Below are 25,209 nucleotides of genomic sequence, written 5' to 3'. Positions count from 1 at the left end.
CATTGTGACAAGTTCGATGAAAAAAATCCATCCCAGTTGGCAGACAAAGCAAGAGAAATGTCGAATATGTAATGTATTTAAAACGAAATGTAGCAATAGTTATGGATATTTTTTTTTTTATCCTACTTGTTTTACTCTTTTTGTGTTATGTATGTGTATGCTTATACGAGTATCATGTCATTAGGTTAGCATCATGCTGACATCATACTCTACAGAAATCAAATATGGTGAGTTTAATTGTATTGTGCAATTTCTTATCATGACCTAGACAACGAAATTCTCATCATGAGAATTGCTGCAGATTAAAAAGTATTTCATCATCAGCCTCTTATGAATTTCAATGGGGGGTTCAGGTACAAATATGGCAATATTCAAAATCCTTGTCGGGACATTTTTTGTTCCCCAAAAAAATCGTTCCATCCATCCGTCCATCCGTCCATCTGTCTATCTATCTATCTATCTATCTATCTATCTATCTATCTATCTATCTATCTATCTATCTATCTATCTATCTATCTATCTATCTATCTATCTATCTATCTATCTATCTATCTATCTATCTCTAATAGTTCTATCTATCTATCTATCTATCTATCTATCTATCTGTCTATCTCTAATAGTTCGATCTATCTATCTATCTATCTATCTATCTATCTATCTATCTAATATTTCTCATCTATCTATCTATCTCTAATAGTTCTATCTATCTATCTATCTATCTATCTATCTGTCTATCTCTAATAGTTCGATCTATCTATCTATCTATCTATCTATCTATCTAATATTTCTCATCTATCTATCTATCTATCTATCTATCTATCTATCTATCTATCTATCTATCTATCTATCTATCTATCTATCTATCTATCTATCTGTCCGTCCGTCCGTCCGTCCGTCCGTCCGTCCGTCCGTCTTTGTCAGAATATATGGTTTCGAATTCCTGATTTCACCACTAGTGTACTTTTTTAAAGACCCAGATCCAGTACCACAGTTCCCCAGTACTCACAAGTGTTAAGAAGGCTGGTCCACTTTCAGGCCTCACAACCTGGCCGTAAAGGTGCTTTACAGGTTTATTCACAGATTAGCTTCGGCCCTCTGACATGTATGATTAACCCAAAGGAGTGCTGCTTGATGTGGAAGTTGTTTTTCCCGCAGGCCAGAGAAGATCAATAATCTTTGAAGCATGCTTGTGTGTTTGTTGGGTGTGTGGGCGAACAGGCTTCACAGGAGAAATCAGACCTGAAAAGTAGTCTGATGTTGGCTTGTTCTGCCTTCTGACCTCCACTCTGGTGAAGTGCTACCGATCCTACAGTAAATCCCTACATATGGATGTGCATGTGTTTGCATTTGCATATATTTGCGGATGTGTGTGTGCATGCATACTATCCCGGAGCATGTGTAGGTGTGTGTTTTGCTGTATGCAGGCTCTCTGTATTTCTCCTCTGGATCATAAGTGCAAGACTCAGACCAGCTCTCAATGTGTCCCAAATGATTCCTTTGACTGATGTATAAATTGATGTACACACTTCTGATATACACTCTTCTTTACATTCTCTTTTAAAGTCTGTTTAGTCTCTCTCTACTTTTCACTCTTGTTTTCTGCTCTGAGAATATGATTAGGATCTTTGTTTATCATTGAACCACACTGGGGAAAAAAATTCCTATATATATTTGTATATATTATATATTTTTTATGTTATATTTTTTAATCAGTCTTGTATACAACATATTCTTAAAACAAGATAAAAAAGAAAAAAAAGGCTAAAACAAACACAAACACCCATAGTTTTGCTATTGTTTTGATTCAGCCATCTGTAATTCTAAGATCAATATTCCCAGTCAAAATGCTCCTTTACTGTCAATTGAACTGAATGTATGTTGTGAGTCAACCTGTTTTGGGGTAGATTGGGTAGTTATTTTATGTTTGTAATGCAATTTAATAATAACAATAGTGCATTTGCATTTATGTATTCTTCATTTAGCAGATTCTGTTGCCCACAGAAAAATACAATAATTTTGGAAAAATGAAAACACAAAAGATTAATCACAAGAAGCCAGCAATGCCACAATACAAACATTTGATTAAATGTCAATTTACAATCCAATTCTTATTTGAATGGGAGGACTGATGTGAATAGAGTGTTGAAGAAAAATAAAGAAACAAAAGACTGATTGATGGACAGAGGCAAGCACACAGATGGCCAAACAGACGCACAGAGGAAAAGTGAGATAGATAGATAGATAGATAGATAGATAGATAGATAGATAGATAGATAGATAGATAGATAGATAGATAGATGTTTAAAGTACCACAAGGGACAGCAGGAAATATAGACAATAAAAGCATGTTTTTGGAAATCAAAAAGGTAATATCTCATGGATGAGCTCTATTCATTCGCTAAAGGTCATGTCTATTCAATTCAGTCAATTAAATATCGATACCCATCATTTTTCAGCTCCGCAAACACATGCACAAACAACAGAAGTAGCTTAGACAGAGAGACATGTTAGTTTAGCCACTAATCGCTGTTTCATAGAGTGATGGAGACATTATTGAAAGGTCGTTGTGACCGTTCAACCGTTCAGAATTACTGTCGGGCTGTTTCCGCACGCGTTCTGTGCATTCAGGAGCGAGCGCCCGTCTGTCTCACTGCGTGTCTTATTGGAGCTCACCGCGCGGTGGCACCGTGCGTCAGCCCCCTCCGCGCGCACCGCACTCTCCGATCCGCTGCTCATACGATGCTGAAGATCTTCAGCATCGGGCCGGTTCCTGGGCGGCATTCAGCGATGACAGTTTGATCTCCCACGAAAACCGTTTTGCACCCTCTTACACAGCGGAGCTTTACGCACAGCATGGTTCGTTCAGACCAAACGGCCCCGTGGCGCTCTGAAACGGGACTTGGAAAGTTACTTACACCGAATGAAGCTTATTCTTCATCTGGGCGGACTCAGTGAACGGGAGGTTCTTCATTGCAAAAGACTCGTCTTGGGGATAGCAACAGCAACGCGCCAGAAAAATAACCAAATAACTTTTGGTTATTGGAACGGAGAATAACACAGCATTATTGACTATGAGCGAATTATCACCCGTCTAATCACATTGTGGGGGCCGTTATCAACAGTTCGTGAACTAGAGGCGTTTGCGCTCTGGATTGGAAATATACTAATTGATCAAACATTTAAGTAAACGCATGAGAGTAGAGACAGTGGATACAAAGGGGGGGAAAAGTATATGTGATCACTGAAAAATCAACATCTCTGTGCATTGGAGTCGTAGATTGTGCGTGCGTAATTGCGCAAAGTTTTAATCTAGTTTAACGATATTCAAGTTTGAGACATAAATGTGAAGGATTAGTCTTTTACTGAGTTGCACACGACCTCGCTTCTTTGAGCAAAGACGCGTCAGAGACACTCTCGAAAATTACGCGCACAACTGTGGCTGGACTGTGGAGGAGCAACATGTACCCGGCGTGCCGGACAAACGCGTTCAGTATCTCTCCATCTGCTCCTCTGGCAATGTGTGGGAATTCGGGAAAAGCGAGAAAGAGACCCTGTTGGATTGTAATATTGCTGTCGGTGCTCCTACATCTGGCGTCAGCACAAGGTAAAGAGTGTTTCTTTAAGTTGGTGTTTAAGGCTGGAAATGACTGTCTCCAGAGTGAGTCTGAGGGACTGTTATATTTAACCTCCGAGTTTTGTAGTCGGGTAATTACAGTTTGAAAGCAATGTGTCTTTAATGATGAATTGTAATACATGCAGATGAATTGAGCATGTGCAGCATCATTTAACGGTCAATTAAATGAGAACTTGCTAATCAATTATTAATGCACAAAATAGGTGCATCTTGCACCATCTTTCCTTATGTGAGATATGTGCCATGCAGTTCTGCTTGCTCTCTTTCTCTTCTCTTTTATCTCTCCCTGTCTCATGGAGACACTGTACACCAGTGGTTGTCAATCCTGGAGTACCTACCCCAGCACTGCACATTTTGGATGTCTCTCTTATCTGACACACCCATTTCAGGGCTTGGAAGCCTATAATGATCTTAAGATATAAATCAGGTGAGTTAAATAAGGGAGACCTCCAAAATGTGCAGTAGACTACTGGAGTCCTCCAGGACCAGAACACACATGCTGTACATCCCTTTGCCATCACTAATCTGCATTTAGAAGTGTATTAAAGTCCATATCACATGCAGCAACTGTGTATCATACATGACATGGCCACGAAATTAACCAAAGCCAATTAATAATTATTACTTAATCATTCATTTTGATTAACCATCAAAATGAATGAACTCCTTGCCTGTTTTATGACTGCACATAATGAGAAAGCTCTGTTACAGAGAGCTCACTTAGAAAAGTGTTTTAATAAGGTGCATGTTCATAAGTACATTATCAGAGCGCTGGCAGATTCTAATGTGAGATGTTAAGATTCATTATTTGTAATGGGCACTTGCAAAAAGTGCATGTAGGCATATAACTAAACTTTTTACTTTTACATGAATGAGAAGCACAGAGCCCATTTCAATAAAAAAATACTTTCTTCATTGCAATATCGACAACTTAATTTTTTCCCCTAATTTTTGAGGGTACATGCCCAACATGGTTTTATGCCACTGAAAAGACAGAAAGTAGTCCATTGAGTTTCTCTGCATGCAGAGTACAAGGCATTTTAACTGGCCACATGTGGTAATTTGCCTCTGTTCTCAGTTGATAGCCTCAAGCGGGGAAAATTGTTTTCGTCTAAATCTTGCAGACAGCAGGCGAGTAACAGAAGCTCGCATGAGCAGTCGATTCCGTTCTTTCCGCCTGGAAAAGGATGGAAGCAATATACTCAAATCCCTTGTATGGTGAAAAAATAATAATAATACATTGGCTGGTTGGGCGATGTTGGCTCAAATGAAAATATCTACACAGGTGCACAACATTTCTTATATTTTCTAATATTTTTCCCAATATATTGTCCCCATTGTAATTCAATGCAGCTGAAATGTATAACTAAAAAGTTTCTCTCAGCTTGCCGGTTTTCTCTAAGCGTAGCTGGGCTGCTTAGGTAGTTGTTATGCAAGCACAGGTGGGAGTGTTGGGAATGCCTGATAGCAGCAAACACTAAGCCCTGGATCGGGAAATAGGCTGTTCTGTAATGCTGCCTAGGGAGTAAACCGTGGCAAACTAGGACGTGCCATATATCCATCATTCATGAGTGTATGCTGTCCAACCTGACATTTACAGTAGAGTGATAACTTGCACATTGGGAGGATTAGGGTACCAGTTTGTGTATATGTGCGTGGAAGGGGAAAACGGAGCAAGAAGAGCAGAGAGGGGGGATGTGTGTGTTATACTAACCTTCTTCTCTGCTTCCAATGCTTGTGTTCTATAATGATCTGTGGCATCGGTTGATCCGTTCAAGTTAATTGTCTCTAACCTCACAGGTTCTTCAGGAACGTCTGAGACTCTCACCTAAACATCATTAAAACAGATTCCCACCACAGCGCTTATGAAGCTCTCTGAATCTTGCAGAGGTTTTAATGAAAAAATCCATTGAGAAACTCCCACTCGGCAGAGAGAAAAAGCCCCCCATCTGAGATAAATTGGGAATATATTACCTAAACAGAACCGTGAGGTCTTTATTTTGACTTCTTCTGTACAGACTGCATAAATAAGTGTTTAACAGCCTTAAGGAGATAGCTCAACTTAGAATTTAAATTCAGTTGACACTATTTACTCACCCTTATGTCATTCCAAACCAGTATGCTCTTATTTTCTCCATGCAATGCAAAAAAAACATTTGTAAAGAATATTCACATACATTTTTTTTCTTTCTATTTAACAACAGTTCATAGCGGTTATGGGCTGTTATGCTCCAAAAAACACTATAATAGCACCATAAGCGCAGTTCATGCAAACCGTGTGCCTATATTCCAAAAGTGCATCCGAAATCGCTACTACATTTGATGAATAACAACTGTGAGATGTTAAAAAGTGTGTATGAATGTGTGTAGTATGAATCAAATCCAAACGTACTACATGCGTCATGTTGGCATCATCTTATGGCCTATGGCGTCATTTGCGTCACTTCACATTTCACCAGAAGTATAGGTCATCCATGTACTGTTTTATGGATACTACGAATTTGAACATACGGTAACACTATTTTAGTGTCCTTGTTACACGTGTTACATGTAGTTACTATAGTAATACATACAAAGTATGCATAATTACATGCAACTAACCCTAAACCAAACCCTAATCCTAACTGCATGTAGTTAATTATTGTTACTCAGTACTTAAATGTATAATTAAACTGTAACACAGACACCTTCACCTTAAGTGTTACCAAACATAATACTCATTTCACATACCTTTTTTTGCCTTCTATAGTAGGGATGTATGTCTAATCATAAAATATAGACTGAACTTCCACTGAAATTCACTGATAATCATTACCGTGGCTCACAAATCAAATGATATTTCATAACTAGATATAATGAGCCACAGCAAAGATGAAGTTCATCAGTAACCACTGCAGTTATTTAGGAGAAAAAGGCAGATTAAAAGTGCGGTCACATTTACCATTGCATGGCAACATTTTGGCAGTCATTTCAATAGGAATCCATGTGATAGCCTGATAGGGAGTATTGTGTGAGGATGAAAATGTTCGCCACACAGATTTCACTCATGTTCAAATTCATGCAAATTCATGCTGACCAACTGAAAGCTGCTTGGTTTGAAAGTGACTTCTGTGTGAGCAGTGTTTCATACATCTCAACGCTATTGACGATGGACAATGGACCTTTTCATGTGAAATTTCATACCTTAAAGGGATAGTTCACTTTGAAATAAATTTTTGGTATGTTTTAGCTTACCTCAAGGGCATCCAAGATGTAGGTGTCTTTTTTTCCGCAGTAGTTTCAATGTTGATATTTTTAGGTCAAACCGTTCTTGTCTGTCAGTCATATAATGCAGGTCTATGGTCACCACCTCAAAGAGCATGCACAGAGTCCAAATTAAAACAATTCCCCGTCGTCTAAATTAAACAATTCCCCATCGTAACTACACATTGATGGCCTAAGACACGAAACGAGCGGTTTGTGTGAGAAAACGAACAGTGTTTATATCGTTTTTACCTCTTATACACAGCCATGTCGAAGTGATCTGATCTGATCTGACATGTACGCAGACTGGTGCATAGATATATACACTAGATGTCGCCTTAAAGACATTCGTTCCAATGAACTGCCGTAGACAAGGCAACATCTAGTGTGTATATATCTATGCACCAGTCTGCGTACACGTCAGATCAGATCACTTCGACATGGCTGTGTATAAGAGGTAAAAACGATATAAATACTGTTCGTTTTCTCACACAAACCAAAGTGTGAACTATCCCTTTAACAGCTTTTATCGCTTGTCGTCCCATGCCTGGTAATGACATGGTGTTGGACTAAATGCAAACAAGACGTAATCGAGACATATATTATGTCTTGTTATGTTTGAGAGGACTCAGATATGATACCAAATCTGTCATTCAGTTACAGTAGCAAACATGGACCTGTAGACCTACAGAGCCTTGCCAAGAGACCATAATACACTCCAGCACATCAAACACATTGGTCAGGACCCCTCTGTGTCACTTTTTAAAGCACAGGGTACCCCTTTAGCGTCATTTTGAGGAGAATGAATTTTGAGGCATGCATGTACGTAAATTATTTGACTTCAGAAGATTAGCTTTGTTAGTATGCTGTTAAACCGTGTGTTTCTCACTTGAGGTTTCAGAAGGAATTTATTGAGTATGGCAGGGTCGAGATGGTAACCCTCCTGGACTGTTTGCGGAGCATATTCTTATATTCATATTCTTATTCATCATCGCCGCCACAACTGTGAACTAGAAAACTTTTCCGCTGAATGTCATCCGTTGCTTGACTGCGGTGTTTGACATTGATTAGGGGTGGCCTTGCCGAAGGCCTTGCTCTTGATGCGATTCTGATTCTCCCAAAACCGCGCATGTGAAGCACTTTTTCTGTCAGTTATACTGCGTGTATATCTAATATTTGGCTTCTCTTCCTTTGAACTTTTCCCAACCTAGACAAAGAACAAAAGTTCAGCTTAGGATATTTTAAGTTTGGGGGTATATTGTGGGTTTTCTGTAAATCAGGACTGACTAATGTATTCATGGGGTCTGACCTCGGCAGATCCCTGAGATTTCAGCGATGGCCTGTTAAGTTACTTACTTTCGACACTTAGGAAACCAGTTCGCATGAACAGACATATCGAGCCCTCATTGCTTTTTCATATATACGAATCACCCAAAAACTAAGAGACAGAGGGTAGGAACTATTGATTAAGTGTCTTTTCCTTTACTCATTCTTCCTGAATCTTCTCCGCCATGTTAAACAGGGCAGGTGTGAAACTCCCTGTCGGGTCAGCTTTTGTCTGGACGGGGGCCGCTGCTTTCTTCGGACATACTGTTGCTGTGGGCAGTGCCTCGGGCCTTTTCTTTGCCTGAATACCAATTGGATGTAGGGGCTTGATGTTACCCCCTGATGACTGCTCTAGTGGTCCGCATGAGTGGCTCAACTTCAAATCAAAAGTGAACTTATCACTCAGCCCATGACCAAACTTATTTCAGATACATGAAAATACTTTCTCATAATTCAGACACCACAGTGATAAATTTAGTCTGAGTACAGCAGGGTTGGAAGTGGAATTTATTGAATTACATTTCAGGGAAATTCAACAGGTCATGGCTTTCTAGGAAATGAAGTATTCCTCTACCCTGGTAAATACATTTGTTAAATAAAACATATTTTTATGTACACTACCATTCAAAAGTTTTGAGTCAGTAAAAGTATTGCTATTTTTTTCCAGTAAGACATTAAAGACATTTAAAATGCAACAAAATATTTCTGTTTCAAAAATATTTCATCTGACCACTTTCCGCTTCATCAATTACGATATTACGAAATAAAATTGTGCAAAAGGTTATTGAATTAGATGCAAAAATATGTCATGTGAAAAAGCTGTTTTTGTGATGTAATTTCCTGTTTGCTTTAATAATTTAAACAGAGCAGTTAACTTTCCTGGCCATACGCTGATTTCACGCAGCCGTTATTTTGAAATCGAAAGCGAGGCTCCGGTGGGAAGAAAACCGGAAGTGTCGCCTTTAATCACAGGTGAGTCGTGAATGCGATGGCGTATTGTTGTGTTTAATGATGTTGTGTCAATTCTAAAAATGTACATACATTTCTTTCATACTTTAGACTATATACAGTGAAATTCATTTATAAATAAAATATATTTTTTTATATATAATTCAGAATGTAAAAACAGAAGCAGGAATTAACTATATACATATCCTATATTGAATATTAACATCCAATAATGTAAATCGCGGCAGCAGCTTCAGGTTGGTAATCCAAGGCATTGTTGTTTATCTTTACTTCCGGGGTTCTTCCCACCGGAGCCTCACTTTCGATTTCAAAATGGCGGCTGCGTGAAATCAGCGTATTGTCGAAAATGTCCAGCTTTCTGTGTTTTCACTGTTATACGGTAGGGGGCGCTATGACACATCTTCTGAAAGAGTACGGAATCTCCAGATCAAAACACAGTCGAAGAAGAAGCAGAAACATGGGCTGAATCTGAAATCGCCCCCCTAAAACCTCTTTTACTATTCCCTACATTAGTCCACTAATACTGTTCACTTTAAGGAGTGGATTAAAACCAGTGATTGACTTCAGACAGCCCTTGAGCGTACATCGGTTGTGTTCTCATTATTGCGGTGCAATGTGGGATAGAATGAGTGCACTCAATAGCATCCACAATGTTTTCAGACACCACTACAAATGGCTGTCCCCTCAAAAACGCCCTATTTGAGGGTATAGTGGGCGATTTCGCAATTCATCCATGCAATATCATGGTATCCAAAAACGTAGGTGGCTGACTTGTTGCCTCACTGCCTTATGGGCAATGACTCTGCAGGCAACGTTAGCACACGAAGGTACCTCACGAAACAGATTTTTGGACAGACTTCTAAGGTAGCGTAACAGTTTAATGATCTACATCAAAATAGCTTTGGTGAGAACTAAACAAATATTGAATTATTACAGTAGTATTTTTTTTTCCTAGAAAATTACATCAGAAGAGCAAAACGTTGTTCAAAAAGACGCACATATACACACCAGCAACCGCAATGTTCAGACTCTCACAGAATGGAATGCAAATGATTGTGCTATATCAAAGGCAGCGAAGGATACATCTATGCTGCCTTAAAAAATTTATCAGATGAAGGTATCTCAGGAGACAGGAAGTTAAGCTACCATTGAATTTGGACGTGCCGTGATGCCTTCCTACCTTGGAATGCGTCCTCCGAAGGCAGCATTTATCAGTTTTCGGATGCAGCCCATATGTATGAAGATGCATATGTAAAATAACGCAATCATCAACATTAAACAACATATAAATCAAAACTGCCTAAGTTTACTGAATGAAATGTCCACCGATGATGAGCTAGGAATGTGCAATCTTTGGGGGTGTCGATGGACTCAATCTACTCCATCTATGTTTTGAACTTCGTTCTGAATCCGATCCAGACGTAGTCTTTCACAAAAACGCAATTTTCTCAGCTTTTTGCTCAATGTTGCTTTTTTTTATGAAAATTATCCACATTCAAGTGTTGATAAAAAAGGAATGCAAGAAGCTAGAATAAAACATTTTTGCTTTTGTCTGGGTCTGTTCTGTCTTTTGATATATTGCATATTCAAACAAAATTTTCTGGTGGCCATGAAACTTTTGTGAAAATGATCAAAAATGCTGGCACTGGTTGGCAACTTTTTTCAAAAACGCTGGAGGGAAAAGAGTAAAGGTTCAAACACAGTGTGTGAGATGCATGTTTTACATTTGAAATAACAAAATATCTTCAGTGAAACTCAAATATACGTATTTTCATTTACCTTATGTGCATTTAAAAGCATGCATAAGGAAAAGCAGGTCTGTCCATAATTGTTCCTCAGCGACAGCATCTGGAAAATGTAGAGAGCAGAATCTAGAGTCACAAAGGGAATGGCTTGTTCTGTCAGACAGGTACCTCGTAGATTCCTGTAGAGCCTAATGACTCACTGTGTCTCAACTCACCTGGGGAGGTGTAATGGAGTCCGCAGAGAAGAGGGGGATATACATAGAGCCGAGTAAAATATTACATCCATTTTGGAGCGCTAGCAAAGAAGTCAGCAAACATTAAATATTTGGAGAAAAAAAAATACTTTTGGAAGAAAGTGAAAGCTGGAAATAAAGAGCGAGACAGAGAGAGAAAAAAAGGGCTTGTGATTTTCCACAGTTTTCATTAGTGCTAATCAGATAATAATGTTGGTTAAATCAAGAGCAGTGTAATTTCTCTACCTACATTCATTATTCCATTGTGTTCTGCTCGTTTCAACCAGTCTGTTCGTTTTGTGATTAGACGCTCTAATCCTCCACCCGCAACGTAAAAAGAAGCCGTGTTTAAAACGCTCGGACAAATCCATTTGTGATTAGAGCTCCTCGGACTTAAGCGTGGCCAACAAACGCAACCAACACACAACACACCACACACTCCGACGCACACCCGAATACCAAGTTCAAGGATTGTGCCAGTGAGGCATTTAGCTATGGTGCGTGTTTTAAATGCTCTCTCTGAGCCCACTGAAGCAGGCTTTATGCTTCTAGTCAGTTGAGTCATGGCCCCTGAAGCTTTGACTGCACAAAGATATGTCTTTGGTGCCAGACTTCTGTGTTGCACGGTAGGCACGTGCATTGGTACCATGGTTGCATCTAAAACACACCGGTTACAAACTCGTAAGAAGGTGTCTGGTTGCGTAGCAGTTGTCATTTGATTTCGCCAAGTTGCCAAAGGCTGTGACATGAACATGCAAAAATGCTAAGCGTCAAACAAATTCTGTATAATTAGGGAAACTCTGGGATTCAGATTGTTAAGTGCGTTGGAATAGACTGAAAAAGATGCGTCAGTGGTTTTAAAAAAAAGAGAAGATAAATCGCTAATGATGCTGATAATATCTTACTCTTGAGAAAGTTTGAGGAAGATGAAAAGAGCTGAGGAGGGGGCACTCAGGGGTGCCGGTGTAATTGATGCAATGCCGCTATTCGCAGTTGTTTCTCACGTTTCATCTGAAATGTGCTTATTGTCACTCCAGGGGCACTGTTTTTTTTCACTCAATGTATTCCAACCTTTTTAATCTACACTTTTGCTGCACTTGCTCTTTGAAGTCGCATTACATAAGCGGACTGCTAGAGGATGCTTACAATAATGAAATAAAAGAATCTTCACAGTTTCTTTCTTGCTATACCTTCTGCTTAGCTAAGATTGCATGTCTTGAAAGGGCACACTATGGGCATGGTTGTGTTATATATATATATATATATATATATATATATATATATATATATATATATATATATATATATATATATATATATATAGAGAGAGAGAGAGAGAGAGTGTGTATATATATATATATATATATATATATATATATATATGTAATTAAATTACTATACAATATATAGTTATGAAATACAATAAGTTGTATATTTAAATACTTAAATAATATTAAGGAACTATATGTAAAATAAGCAAACAGATATTAAAATTATTTCACCTATATTTAAAACTTCTTGTTGCCTCACATAACTGCCAATATAAAATATTGTATTTCCTGTTAATGAATTATATATCTACTGAAATATGATATATGGTTATGAAAAAAATATTTGTATATGTATGCATTAAATAATATTAAGGAACTGTATGTAAAGGTTAAAAAAAAACACACACACCAATACATTGGTATAAATTACTTTATGTAATAATTGTCCACTGAAGGCAAGTTTGAATAGAACCCAAGTGCAGTTTATTTACAAATCAAATTGGATTGATTGATTGATTGATTGATTGATTGATTGATTGATTGATTGATTGATTGATTGAAACCTGACATGCATAAAGAAATCAATCTACCTTAAGCAGTCTGCTTTCATTCTTTCCAGAGGCATCCATAAATATTGTGTTTATATGCATGGTTACATTTCAGCTAAGTTTTGTGGTGCATAAATTGTATTTTAGTGCCTATTTATGCCATAACTATGCTAAATCTTTAACTTTCACAGCTGGTGCAACAGGCCCCTGGTCTACACCATTGCCTCTATGGAATTTCAGTACACAAGCTAAGACAGATGGTTCATGGTTTGAGCCTCTATGGTGTCTGCACTGTGACCATTCATAATTTCAGCTGTTCACAGGTTGAGTAAACTGGCCCCCAGCTGACCTGGTTTATGGCTCAATCTTTCCAATCACTCTTTGATAAAGTTCCATTTGCTTCTGAAACCGTCTCTAATGAGAAGCGTTTTGTGATCTCCTCTGTGTAGGAATATTAGTGGGCGCGTGTTAACCGACTCTGTTGTGGGAACATTAAGCTTTGAAATGTTGAGTCAACGCTGGGCTCTTTTCCATATACAGTGTGTGGTTGCCTGCAGTGGTTTCTTTGAAGTTACAGGTTTCTTCCTCTCACTGATGTCGGGCTTGGTCTGAATCAAGGCAGAAATGGATGAGAGGGAGAAAGGGGCTTTATAGGGAATAGCATTTCAGCATGTGTGATGCCATCGCCACACCCAACCGTTTCAGCATGGAAAGCTTTTTCCCGCCTCCATTCTTCCCACATGTATCTCCAGGAATCGTTTAAGCAGAACCACACCTGGATTGAAGCATCTTTTGCAATACCTCTTTGGCCAACACTGCTCCAAGATTAGCTAATAGAGATTCCAGATAGAACCGCATGATGCCATAGGACAACCTTTTTCATTTACACTAGTACTTTAGAAAACCATCTACTGATTTTTCTATGCTTTTAACCATCTAATAAGTACAGTGTTGTGCATCATTCAGAATTGAATTGAGGATTTTAATTTGAAATTTAAATGTAAGCAATTAGGTTTACAATGAATGTAAATTAAAGAAATTCATCTAATTGTATTTTTTTCTCTAGACAAGAAAAGTTTGTCAAGATAAACTTAAGTTTATAAAAAAAACTTTAACTTTTATTGGCTGGATGGATGGATGGATGGATGGATGGATGGATGGATGGATGAGTTGATGGGTTGCTGGATGGATGGACGGACGGACGGAAAGGAAGGACGGACGGAGTGAGGGATGGATGGATGAATGGAGGGATGGATGGATGAATGAATGGAGGGAGGGATGGTAGGAGGGATGGATGGATGAATGAATCAAAAATATGAGTATTTCTAATAAATCATACATTAATTCAAGCAAATTTGAAATTATAACCCAAACGGAATCAGAATAACAATTTAATCAAATCAAGAACATCAACGTTCTAAACAAATTGGTTGATCTGAAGAAATTATTTTTAATAAGATGAGAACAAAATGGACATCTCAAGCCATGTGATTTCAATGGTGTGCACCATTCATTAATTACAATTAGAATGCTAGCAATTAGCATTAACATGAATGTAAAAAAATAAAACATAAAAAACATACCTATATTTTTATTGAACAGCAAAGCTTGTCAAGGAAAATTTTTAATATTGACTTGTCTTGAAAGTTTATAAAACCCTTTAAGTAGGCAGATAGACAAATAGATCTAACAGATTGGATGGATGGATGGATGGATGATGGATAGATAGATAGATAGATAGATAGATAGATAGATAGATAGATAGATAGATAGATAGATAGATAGATAGATAGATAGATAGATAGATAGATAGATAGATCTCAAACAATAAAGCATGGACTTTTCAGCAATGCATACAGTGAAAAATGGTTCTTAAATAAGTCAGCTAGTTCAGCAAAGAATCGTTGAAGAACTTTTATTTTTAAAGCGCTGCTCTTTGACCAGCATCTGAGAGAAATTGCACCCGATGGAATTGCAATCCGTACACTTCCACTTGTAGCTGAACTCATTCAGACACCTCTCCTCGCATGATCCCCCCACGTACGAGCCTCTGCGGGAATGTTGCCCATTATCTGCGACATGACGGAGCCTGCAACTCTTTAATGCAGTATTTAAAGCAGAAAATCAGATGAACATACCTCCACGTTCGCTCGGAGAATGCTGCACTCAAGTACTCGTTTATTGGGTAATAGTCAGCGGATTCCCAGGCCTTTTAAAGGACAATTATGCAAAGCGTGTGCAAGGCGCTTTTGGGGTGGTTTACCAAAGTCAGACAGAGTGCATGGTGGTATGGTAATGAGCGTGCAGTGTGACACGTTGTTCACGATGCCTTTGAGTCTCACACTTTCAAGCAGCAAGCCGTGCACTTTGAATAGAAATGCAATCATATTGGTCATTGCATAAGGTGCCACCTCTGAACCCTGTAATTGTTGCTCCATCACGGTGCTTGCGTGAACGTGTTTGTGAATGCATCTTTATAAGCTCGAAAATCCAGTAATCTCAAAATTCTTGTGAATAATTGGACCTGTAGCTAGCATGGGATGATGCCACATACTGTATTCCCTCAAGCGTTAATGATCTCGATTCAAGACACGTGGCACACAGCTTTAACACAGAGGGGGTGCAAAGCATTCAAACCGCAAAATGCCATGAGCCGTTAGAAGTGTGTTTGTTTATTTAATGTATTTGTTCCATTTTAAATAAAATTTTGGTTTTTGTTATTTTTCTTTTCTTTTCTATACATATATATATATATATATATATATATATATATATATATATATATATATATATATATATATATATATATATATAAGTGTTATTATTATTATTAGTAGTATTATTAGTATTATTAGGTCAGTGAAAACATGGCAAGCTACTGACCTAACCAGGACAACAAATGTTTTTCGAGGGTTCGTTTTTGGAGTAGTATGTAGCCTGTGTTTGAAGTTATGCAGAAATGGATGAAATCGCTTATATTGTTTATGTAAATTAAATATTGTATCTTGTTCCACTGCTACTTTGTTACACTTACATCTATGTATTATTGTGTATCATTTTTGGCAATTTTGTAACTTTGAAGATTAATCGTTTTTGTCATTGTCATTTGAAAGTCACTTCAGGTAAGAGCTTCTGCTTAATATAAATGTGACAAAGTAGATTTCCAAGATGTGATGACAAACTTCACAAGCTTGGGTTTATGTGTGCTTTTTCGTCACACTGCGCTAAGATTAGTCTATGTGATAAGGGTGACATGGCACACAACCAGAGGCATGTGGTTATGCGTGTGCATATGCATATCAATGAGCATATGGTGCCTGCCACTCTCTCCATGAAGATGCCACCTCTCACCAGCACAGAGGGGCTTCATCAATCAATGCCACGGAGCAGAAGCCACTCGCTAGGGGAAGCCCGGACCCCCAATCAATTCCTGCGGGTACACGCCTAAGTTTCCCAAACTCTCCACCTCTTTTCTCGGCCCCTTTGAGGGCTTATTTACCCATCCGCCTTTGGAAATAATAAAACACTTTTCCTTCTGGATTAATCAACTGTAACCATATGTTCCCCATGAAATTACAGTGCAGTTTGGATCACTGAAAACAGCTGTTGCCATTTTGAAAGAAAGAATAGGGATGTGTGAGTGTAATTGCCATAACTTTGATTTGTTGGGTGCTTCACTTTGATGAGTGAACACATTGTGTTTTTTTTGCATACTAGCAGAATGGGGACGACGGAAACGCCATTTTGTCCATAAAGAAACTGCCATTTTCATAACTTTAGAGTGTGTTAAGATGACCAACAGTGTTATTGTGATTATTATCTTCAACAAGGTGATTATCTCTCAAAGTCTACAGTTGATCCGATGATTGTTTGCAAAACTCCACAGGTTGTCACCGAAATCTTTCTCTCTAATCCCCAGGTAATTGAGGTGGTGTTTCTGAATATCTCTCCTGAAATATTCACTAGAAATCAGGAGATTGGTAGCATTAACAAGGTTTCCTTGCAAATGTTCCCTGCTGTCATTCACTGTGTGTTATATTCAGTGGAACATTTGCTAAATATTTAAAATAAATGGTGTTCTTTTGAACTTTCTATTCATCAAAGAATCCTGAAAAAAATTAATCAGGTTTTCCACATATCCCAAATATTAAGCAACACAACTGTTTTCAACATAGATAATGAGAAGAAATATTTGTTGAGAACCAAATCAGCATATTATTATTGATTTCTTAAGGATCATGTGACACTGAAGACTGGAGTAATGATGCTGAAAATTCAGCTTCGCCATTACATAAAATGCAGCATTTTTAAACATAAGAGACTTGTTGCAAAAACATTTAAAATGTGCTATGGATGGATGGATAGATGGCATGACCAATGTAATCTGATTCACAAGCAAATGACTCTTACATGCCAGTTCTTTGTAGTGAATACAAACATAACTAACCTAAAAATAACTAACCTCACTCTAAGAACTAAAACTTAAATGACTACAATAGAAAGTTGACAAGTTGGCAGTTGTCCCAGAATGAATATAGCTGTTCCGTGCGACATGTACAACGATGGTCGTTCATTCTCATTGGTTTTCCACTAAGAAGCATAGTGGCGTTGTGGTCCTCCATCCATCTTGATTTGTCAATAGCTACAATTTTAATTACACTTGAGTGCTGTCAGCCTGCCATGCTGGATTGTGGGAGAAAGATCGATCTGTTCTTTCTAATTGATTAATTGCCTCACTGATGAGCAATCTCTCCTTCCTTTTTATAGTCCTTATCATGTCCGTCCACTAAAGCAAAGGCCAAATACTGAGGGGACCTCTCTGTATTCTGAGTCGAGGCTTGTTTTACAGTGTTTTGTGCAGCGATGCGAGCAGTTTTGTAGGAAATGAACGCTGGGACCGAACGACAGTACATCACTCTGGTCATTACGTGGCAGTTATGGTGGGGGGAGATAGCGGGGACCGCAGCCCAAAAAACGGTTTTATACCTAACGGTATCTTTAATTTGTGTGGCTGTTTTTCAGTCTCTAACGGCTTTTTCGCCGCCATTTCGGAAATGGAGGTGAGGATATATGTTTGTTATTAAACAGGCGAGAGCAGCAGGGCTGGATGCTGAGGTGCTTCACTTCACCTTTCTGAAGTCCTCAGCTCTATAAAGCATAAAAACACGGGGTAATGGAAGCACTAGCTCCACTGCTGTCTGTTCCTTTAGCGATTGTGTCTGGAATAAATCGTGCATTCCTGCTGTGAGTATTAAATGTCCTTAAAATTCTTGTAAAATTCACCCTTAGGACAATGTCGTGTCGCCAAACTTTTGACTAAACAACAAATTCTGGCCAAGAACCACCCGTTAGACCATCTGACTGATAATGAGGTTGTTGTTTTTTATTTTTTACTTCCCCCCCCCAAATAAAATATTAAAAAAATCACCCCACATAGGGCTAGCTGTTTAGGGAATTAATGGAGGAAAACCAAAATATCCTCCAAAAATACAAAAAGAAAAATTTACTCAAGAAGCAACACTGCCTGAAATATTAAGACTTGTCTTTCATTAAATTTTTACTTGTTTATACCTGAAACGAGAAAAAATTCCAGTGCAGCAAGACAAAATACAATCTGTGAAAATAAGTTGTATTTTTAAATGAGTAAATAAAATAAATAAAAAAATACTTTAAGGATTTGTAGATATTTTAACTGGGAAATTAGTAAAATGCAGTTACATATTTTATTTAAAAAATGTAAAAAAAATAAATAAATAATTTTGTTCATTTTGTTTTTAGCTGCCAGTTATGGATTGGTCTATATGAAATAGATTAAACTACAATAATAGATTGGCATAAAATAAAACATGCCTCTTCAAAGGCTGTACAAAAATGCAAACGTATAGAATTTTCCAATCAGTATAGATACTGTAGATAGATAGATAGATAGATAGATACTGATTTTCATACAGATTTCTTTGTTTCCTAAATTCAGCCAATCAGATTAGAGCTTGCCAGACTGAGAATCTACTTTCCAGTTTTTTTAGCAGTATGCATCAGATGATGGGTGATCCTTGAAGAGACCTTTAAGGTAACTTTTATATTTTCATTGTAAAATAAGTGCAAAGTGCCAGCAAAGAGATGCTAGTTTGCGCTAGAACAATGTTATTGTCAACAGTGTTCTGCTATTGAAATCCAGTTATTTTAGTGTTACCTTTCAGAAGCTCTCTGATAGCCTCTGTAATAGACTGAACCCCACCAGCTGTGCACAGGCTCAGGCATGGTAGTCATTTTGCATGCGGCACGAGGGCTGCCTGTCTTGGTCCCCGCAGTGGCACAAAGTGGGTGGGCCTTTTAATAGACATTCTAGTGGTTACGAGAGAAAGACAGTGAGAGAAGTTAGACCAGATGCTGTACATCTGGATGTAATGACCTTGGTGGTCAAATCAGTCTTTCGTGTTAGGAACCTTCTGCAGCCCTGTAATCAAAGACAAAAAAAAGGCAAAAGCTGACCGAAAGGGGAATTGGAGGGTTTCCTATTGAACAAACACAATAATGGCAAAGTAGCAATTTCTGAGCAAGGTGACAACCTTTCTTAAGGAACTCTAGAGGAACAAAAGGAGTATTTGATTGGAGTATTTGTGCGTGGATGCGTTTGACGGCATATACAGCATGCAACTCCTCTTGAAGGATGGAAATAGCCTCTTGCCTGGTTGTGCGTTTTTTTCAGGTAGACGACTGAACACAAAGACAAGCATAAAGAGAGTGTACGCTGCCTGCAAAATGCTTGTCTGTGCAATCTGCCACGGCACACAATGACCAAATCTCTCTTTCTCTCTCTTGCCCTCTCTCTCTCATGTGCACTTTCTCTTTGTGTCCTTTAATCAAGCTGAAAAGCCAAATGGCATTCTGTTCTGGTGCAAATAAAAAAAAAGAAAATTACCATTTCCGTAGCCTTGTGTTGTGGTTAGGGTAATAAAGCTGAAAAACATCTCAAAGTAATGCATTCTTTGTGTTTGCGTAAATTGAAATAAACATGTTAACTGGTGTCATTTAGATGAGAACTGTGTTGTTTTCTCTTGATTTGAGCACTTAAATGTGAAAATAATTCTATCAAAAGATGTTAATATTTGAATAGATGCGGTCTGCAAGAATCTCTGACAGTCTTTGTTCGTCCTGTGCAGTTTTTCGTCCCCTCAGCGTGTTTCTCAGAACCATATCATTGCGCAGCATGGCGTTGACCTTTTGACACATCACCTGCACTTAGATACTTAAAATAGCAGGTGCTGAAAGACCAAATGCCACAGTGGTTGAGGACAAACAAATGTAATTTTCTGAAAAGGTGGATATAGTGGATGTGCAAGTTGTTTATGTAAGGGCTTTTTTTTATAAGATCAGGTTTTAGTGGCAGTTTATTATGGAAGCTTGTTTCCGCCACAGAATACAAATTTAAAAAGGTAACTGCAACTTTTTATCTCACTTTTTAGCTATTTTTTTTCTCGCAATTGCAAGTTTACATTGCACAATTCTGACTTTTCCTCTCAGAATTGCGTGATATAAACTCGCAACTGCATGTCATAAAGTCAGAATTGCGAGATATAAACTATAAAAAAGTCAGTCATTTTTTCCTCAGAATTGGATTTTATAACTTGCAATTGCGAGTTTATATCTCACAATATTGAAAAAAGAAGTCAGAATTGTGAGATATAGACTCGCTATTGCGAGAAACAAAAAAGTCAGACTTGCGAGTTTATATCTCGCAATTGTGAGAATAAAATTGGAATTGTGAGATAAAAAGTCACGATTATCTTTTAAATTGTTTTTTTACGTGGCGGAAACAATCTTCCATAGTCTATACAACACCGTTTTCAACTAAAAACTTTTTATTTATTTTATTTGTATATTTTATATATATATATAAAAAAATTGTGATTCATATTTTGCCTTTTTTTGTCTTTTACAAGTTTTACCACATTACTGTACTGTACCTGTGCTACCTCTAATAGAGATCCTTGAGCCATTTCCATGCCAGCTGTCCATCAAATCCAACAGAAGAAGTGACATAGGAGAGTGTTAGCAGTCTTTGAACTAACTTTTGCAAAACACAGGTCAATAAGCTATATTAAACGTTTAACGAGAGTGAAATTGGCCATACCAGACCACTGCACTCCGTACAAGAAATATGAATTACCCTCTATATACTCGTCTCTGATCTGAAATGCATGCTGACATCACTAATGAAAATAGCCGTAACCCCTGTCAGAATTCTTAAAGCATGTTCTGTTCCAGCATGCCGGTCGCTAATGGTTAACAGAGTTTGCCTCATCACTGTGTTAGAGCGTGCCGTGGGTGCATGATGCGGTTGGCGGGCAGCCCTGCACGTCTGCCGCCGGCTCCCCATATTGATAAAGATGGGACGGCCTCCCCCCGGCCCTTTTCCTTTGGGAGCACAGCTCTGTTTGATGCCACTCCTGCTTTTTAGTGATCGCTTCTCTATCTTTCTCATCTTTGACATTCCCCCCCTCTCTCTCTCTCGTGCTCATTCGCCTAGATCTGAGCAGAGCACTAGTGTTGAGAAGGACAGCTTGCTCCAAAAGTTGCTTTTGATGCTGCTCTGTGTGGTTATCCTCTGTCTTTATCTGATGTTAAAACCCCTGAAAGTACTGGAAGTGGACTGCCGTGATCTGAATTCGTTGGAATACTCTTTGAATTCTTTCTGGGAACTCTATGGGGTTTCAGAAACGGTAGTTGATGCAGTAGGCAAACATCCGTTATACTGTAGATGAGTGATAAGATGCGTCACCCCCTTAATCTAGTAAACTCTGCATCATTGTTTTGTTATGTGAACATTTATTTAGATAGAACCCATCATATAATCATACTTGTGATTGAGAGATACACATAAAAGTAAAAGTGGTAACCTTTCTAACCTTTTGTACTATTTGTATACTGTATTATAAATATTTGTTAGTTGCCAGTGTTTAAATCAATGTAAATTATTTAGCTAAAAATCATAAATTCTGAAATGTTGTCAAAACGATCCTCATTCACACAGATCTGCGAAAACGGCTAAAAATGCTGTATTTTGCTGTTAGGCCAGTAGTTAGGCCAGTACATGGAGACCATAACGGTATCGTTTTAAAACATTTGCACTTTGAAACTTTCAAAAGTTTGCATTTTCAGGATGCCAAAACACCCATTATTGTGTAAATTAATGGACAAAACACAAAAAGTTTTCTGTTTTTAGTTGAAAAATGTGTAGTGTAAATGGCCCCTTAAAACGATTTTTATTTTATTTTATTTTATTTTATTTTATTTTATTTTATTTTATTTTATTTTATTTTATTTTATTTTATTTTATTTTATTTTATTTTATTTTATTTTATTTTATTTTATTTTATTTTATTTTATTTTATTTTATTTTATTATTTGCCTGTACACAGTTCATTTTAGTTTTAGGTCCCATTAGGTTTTATTTTAAATGAAAATAATATTTATCTATTTTGTAAATATTCTTCTTTATGATTTTATTCAGTTTTTGTTTTCAAATGTTTTGATCATATTTTCGTTTGAAATGTACATTGTTCATGTATTCCTGTTACTCATTGAGATGACACAGCTTACCCTTAATGAGTGGCAACTTAAATCCGTCAAGCCAAATGCAACCTCTCACTCTTAAAGCAAGAAGTATTCCTCTCATATCCACAGCTCATATTCAAATAAAGCTCTCATTCCGCCTCAGGCTGAAATCCAAGAATCACCCTGATCATTTGTATGATTACATGCTATTTTCTGAATTTCTCTTGCTGTTGAAATCAGTTTTAGCATGGCTTTTGATTGGTGTGTGGGTTTGTACAGGTTTCAGTTCATTCTGCAAGCATTAGGGCATGCCTGTCTGCATTTGTGAGTCTGATACTTCCCTACTGTATGTGTATCTCTCCAATTCCATGCACATAGCGATGTAACCTCATAAAAAAAATATAAAAACTGAGTTCCGAGTGTAAACTAAACTTCAGCTCCACCAGTCTTCCTATCTGTTAATGAGACCTCCGTCAACATCGTATCCTATACCTGCCACAGCCGACGGCGTTTATGAGCTGCTGAAGAAGGAAACCCATGCCTTATTGTGGTCCTGAAGCCCAGCCATTAATCTGGCCCCTTTATCTGGCCCTCCAAGTGCATGGCCATCATAATTTATTCCATTCAGAGTCTTGGTCAGCACACTCCGCTCCCCATATCTCTGCTTGTTATTTCTGTATATGGACCCTAGCCACTGATGTGCTTTATTTTTCACCTCGGCCCACACAGAGACAAGCCCTGTCTTTTGCATATGTAGGAGAACGTTTCCCTGAATGGGGACCATATATAGTCAATTGTGGCCAAAGGAGTGCGGCCTTTGTGCCGTCAGAGTTCTGGATACAAAGACGTGCTGTGCCATAATTAAACCACAAGGGTCATTGTGTTGCAGAGTCGAGGCTGGAGCACATCACGTCGCTCATTGTCTGACTGTAGCTTCATACGGTGTGAAAGAAGAGGTTTCGTTCAGTAGTCCAGTCTTGTGTAGACACGGTTATTCAGTTGTACACTGCAATTCCACTTGTCAGATTTAAATTTTTTCAAACCGTGAGGTGTCTAAGGGTGAGTATTAAGATGTCTAACTATTCAATATGAAGCCTTGGAAGGCTCAATGTGTACAACATTCACTAGAATATTATAATGCAGGGGTCGGCAACCTATGGCACATGAGGGATAATCACTGGCACGTGACAGTATAAGAGGTGTATGTATTTAAATTTTTTATTTTAAATATATGTGTGTGTGTGTGTGTAAGTAGTATGTATACTATGTATATGTGTACGTATATAGTATAGTACTTATTTCTATATGTCGTTTCTGACAAATTAGCAGAATAAAATTTGCTACAGAAATGTTTTATTTCCTATTTTGTTTTCTTTTAAAATAATATTGTAGCAAGATGGAATCTCGGAGTATATTGTACTATAATTTTTTGCTACAACAATCAGAAAAAAAATCATGTTTACATTTGGAAGGCAGAATAACTGAATATCAAAGTTTTAGTGTCAGCAGAGACACACTTCTCTCATACTGGCCTCTGGTATGCCATATTTATTGTTAAGCCATTCTTTTGTGTTTGATATGTATCTTGCTATAGCGTGCTATAGTGACCATATTGTAGTCCGTTGTGTGCTTGTGTCAAGCTGTCTCAAAGTTATCAAAAGTATTCAGCCTATGCTTTTGCATTAAACATGCCAGGAGAGTTCTAGCGCTCAAATCTACCCGCAGGTCCATCGTGTGTGTGTGTGTGTGTGTGTGTGTGTGTGAGAGAGAGAGAGAGAGAGAGAGAGAGAGAGAGAGAGAGAGAGAGAGAGAGAGAGAGAGAGAGAGAGAGAGAGAGAGAGAGAGAGAGAGAGAGAGAGAGAGAGAGAGAGAGAGAGAGAGAGAGAGACAGAGAGAGAGAGAGAGAGAGAGAGAGAGAGAGAGAGAGAGAGAGAGAGAGAGAGAGAGAGAGAGAGAGAGAGAGAGAGAGAGAGAGAGAGAGAGATAGGATGTGCAAGAACACTGAGTGTATTCATCCATGAGAGAAAGAAAGAGGATGGGAGAGAGTGATTGAGAGTTTCAAAGATTGAGGGAGACAAGGCAAAAATGGCAGTCATGGAGTTCATATTTAGAAGAAATACATACAGGATGGTGCCTGGCTGTCATCTTAAATGACTAATAATGGTTAGATCACTCAGATAAGTCAGCTAATAGAGCTGTACCACTGTGTTAGCCTAATGCCGGCAAGCCTGCTCCTCCCGGCTGGAGTCAATTGATCACTGTGGGGGGAAGAAGGAGCTCTTGAAGCAGGCTAACCTGCCGTGAAGGAGTCCTGACGGGCAGAGACCCCTCTATTCTGGAGAAAGAAGCGGTGTAGGTAGAAGATTTAGCTTCAAAGTTCATAATGTGGCCGGCAGTCAAACAGGCCATTGGAGAGTGTGCCACCTAAATGTGGAAGGACAGTGTTGTGAAAGCTGTTGGTGTGGTGGGTGACCCTTTTACACATAATAATCCTGAGATTTCATAAATGTGACCATATGAATCTTTGAACATATCAACTTCTAGTTAGAATGTTCTCTGACATGTCCATAGAAACAAAGTTGTTGCTACACAGTGATTTTGTTGCGGAACTAATTAGTTGTGAGTTATTTCTTCTTTATTTAGGTGAAATAGAAATCTTATCTGACACGCAACCAGTGAGAA

General features: G+C 38.1%; 1 protein-coding gene across 7 annotated transcripts in view; it reads left to right on the top strand.

Moving 5' to 3' along the window:
• The first annotated feature begins 2,650 nt into the window (after positions 1-2,650).
• Positions 2,651-25,209, top strand: part of sdk2b (sidekick cell adhesion molecule 2b) — a 300,705-nt gene continuing 278,146 nt past the window's right edge. For 2 of the 7 annotated variants that reach the window (XM_082151847.1, XM_082151845.1), the window contains exon 1: positions 2,652-3,604. In XM_082151847.1, the coding sequence (XP_082007973.1) occupies positions 3,460-3,604 (145 nt within the window). In that variant the 5' untranslated portion in view covers positions 2,652-3,459. Of the gene's footprint in view, positions 3,605-25,209 lie in introns of all 7 variants that reach the window. The other 5 variants (XM_082151852.1, XM_082151850.1, XM_082151851.1 and 2 more) reach the window with 3 other exon arrangements.

This window comes from Leuciscus leuciscus (assembly GCF_965113295.1).
Source record: "Leuciscus leuciscus genome assembly, chromosome: 21".
Lineage (NCBI taxonomy): Eukaryota > Metazoa > Chordata > Actinopteri > Cypriniformes > Leuciscidae > Leuciscus > Leuciscus leuciscus.
This window is presented reverse-complemented; position numbering and strand designations above follow the sequence as displayed.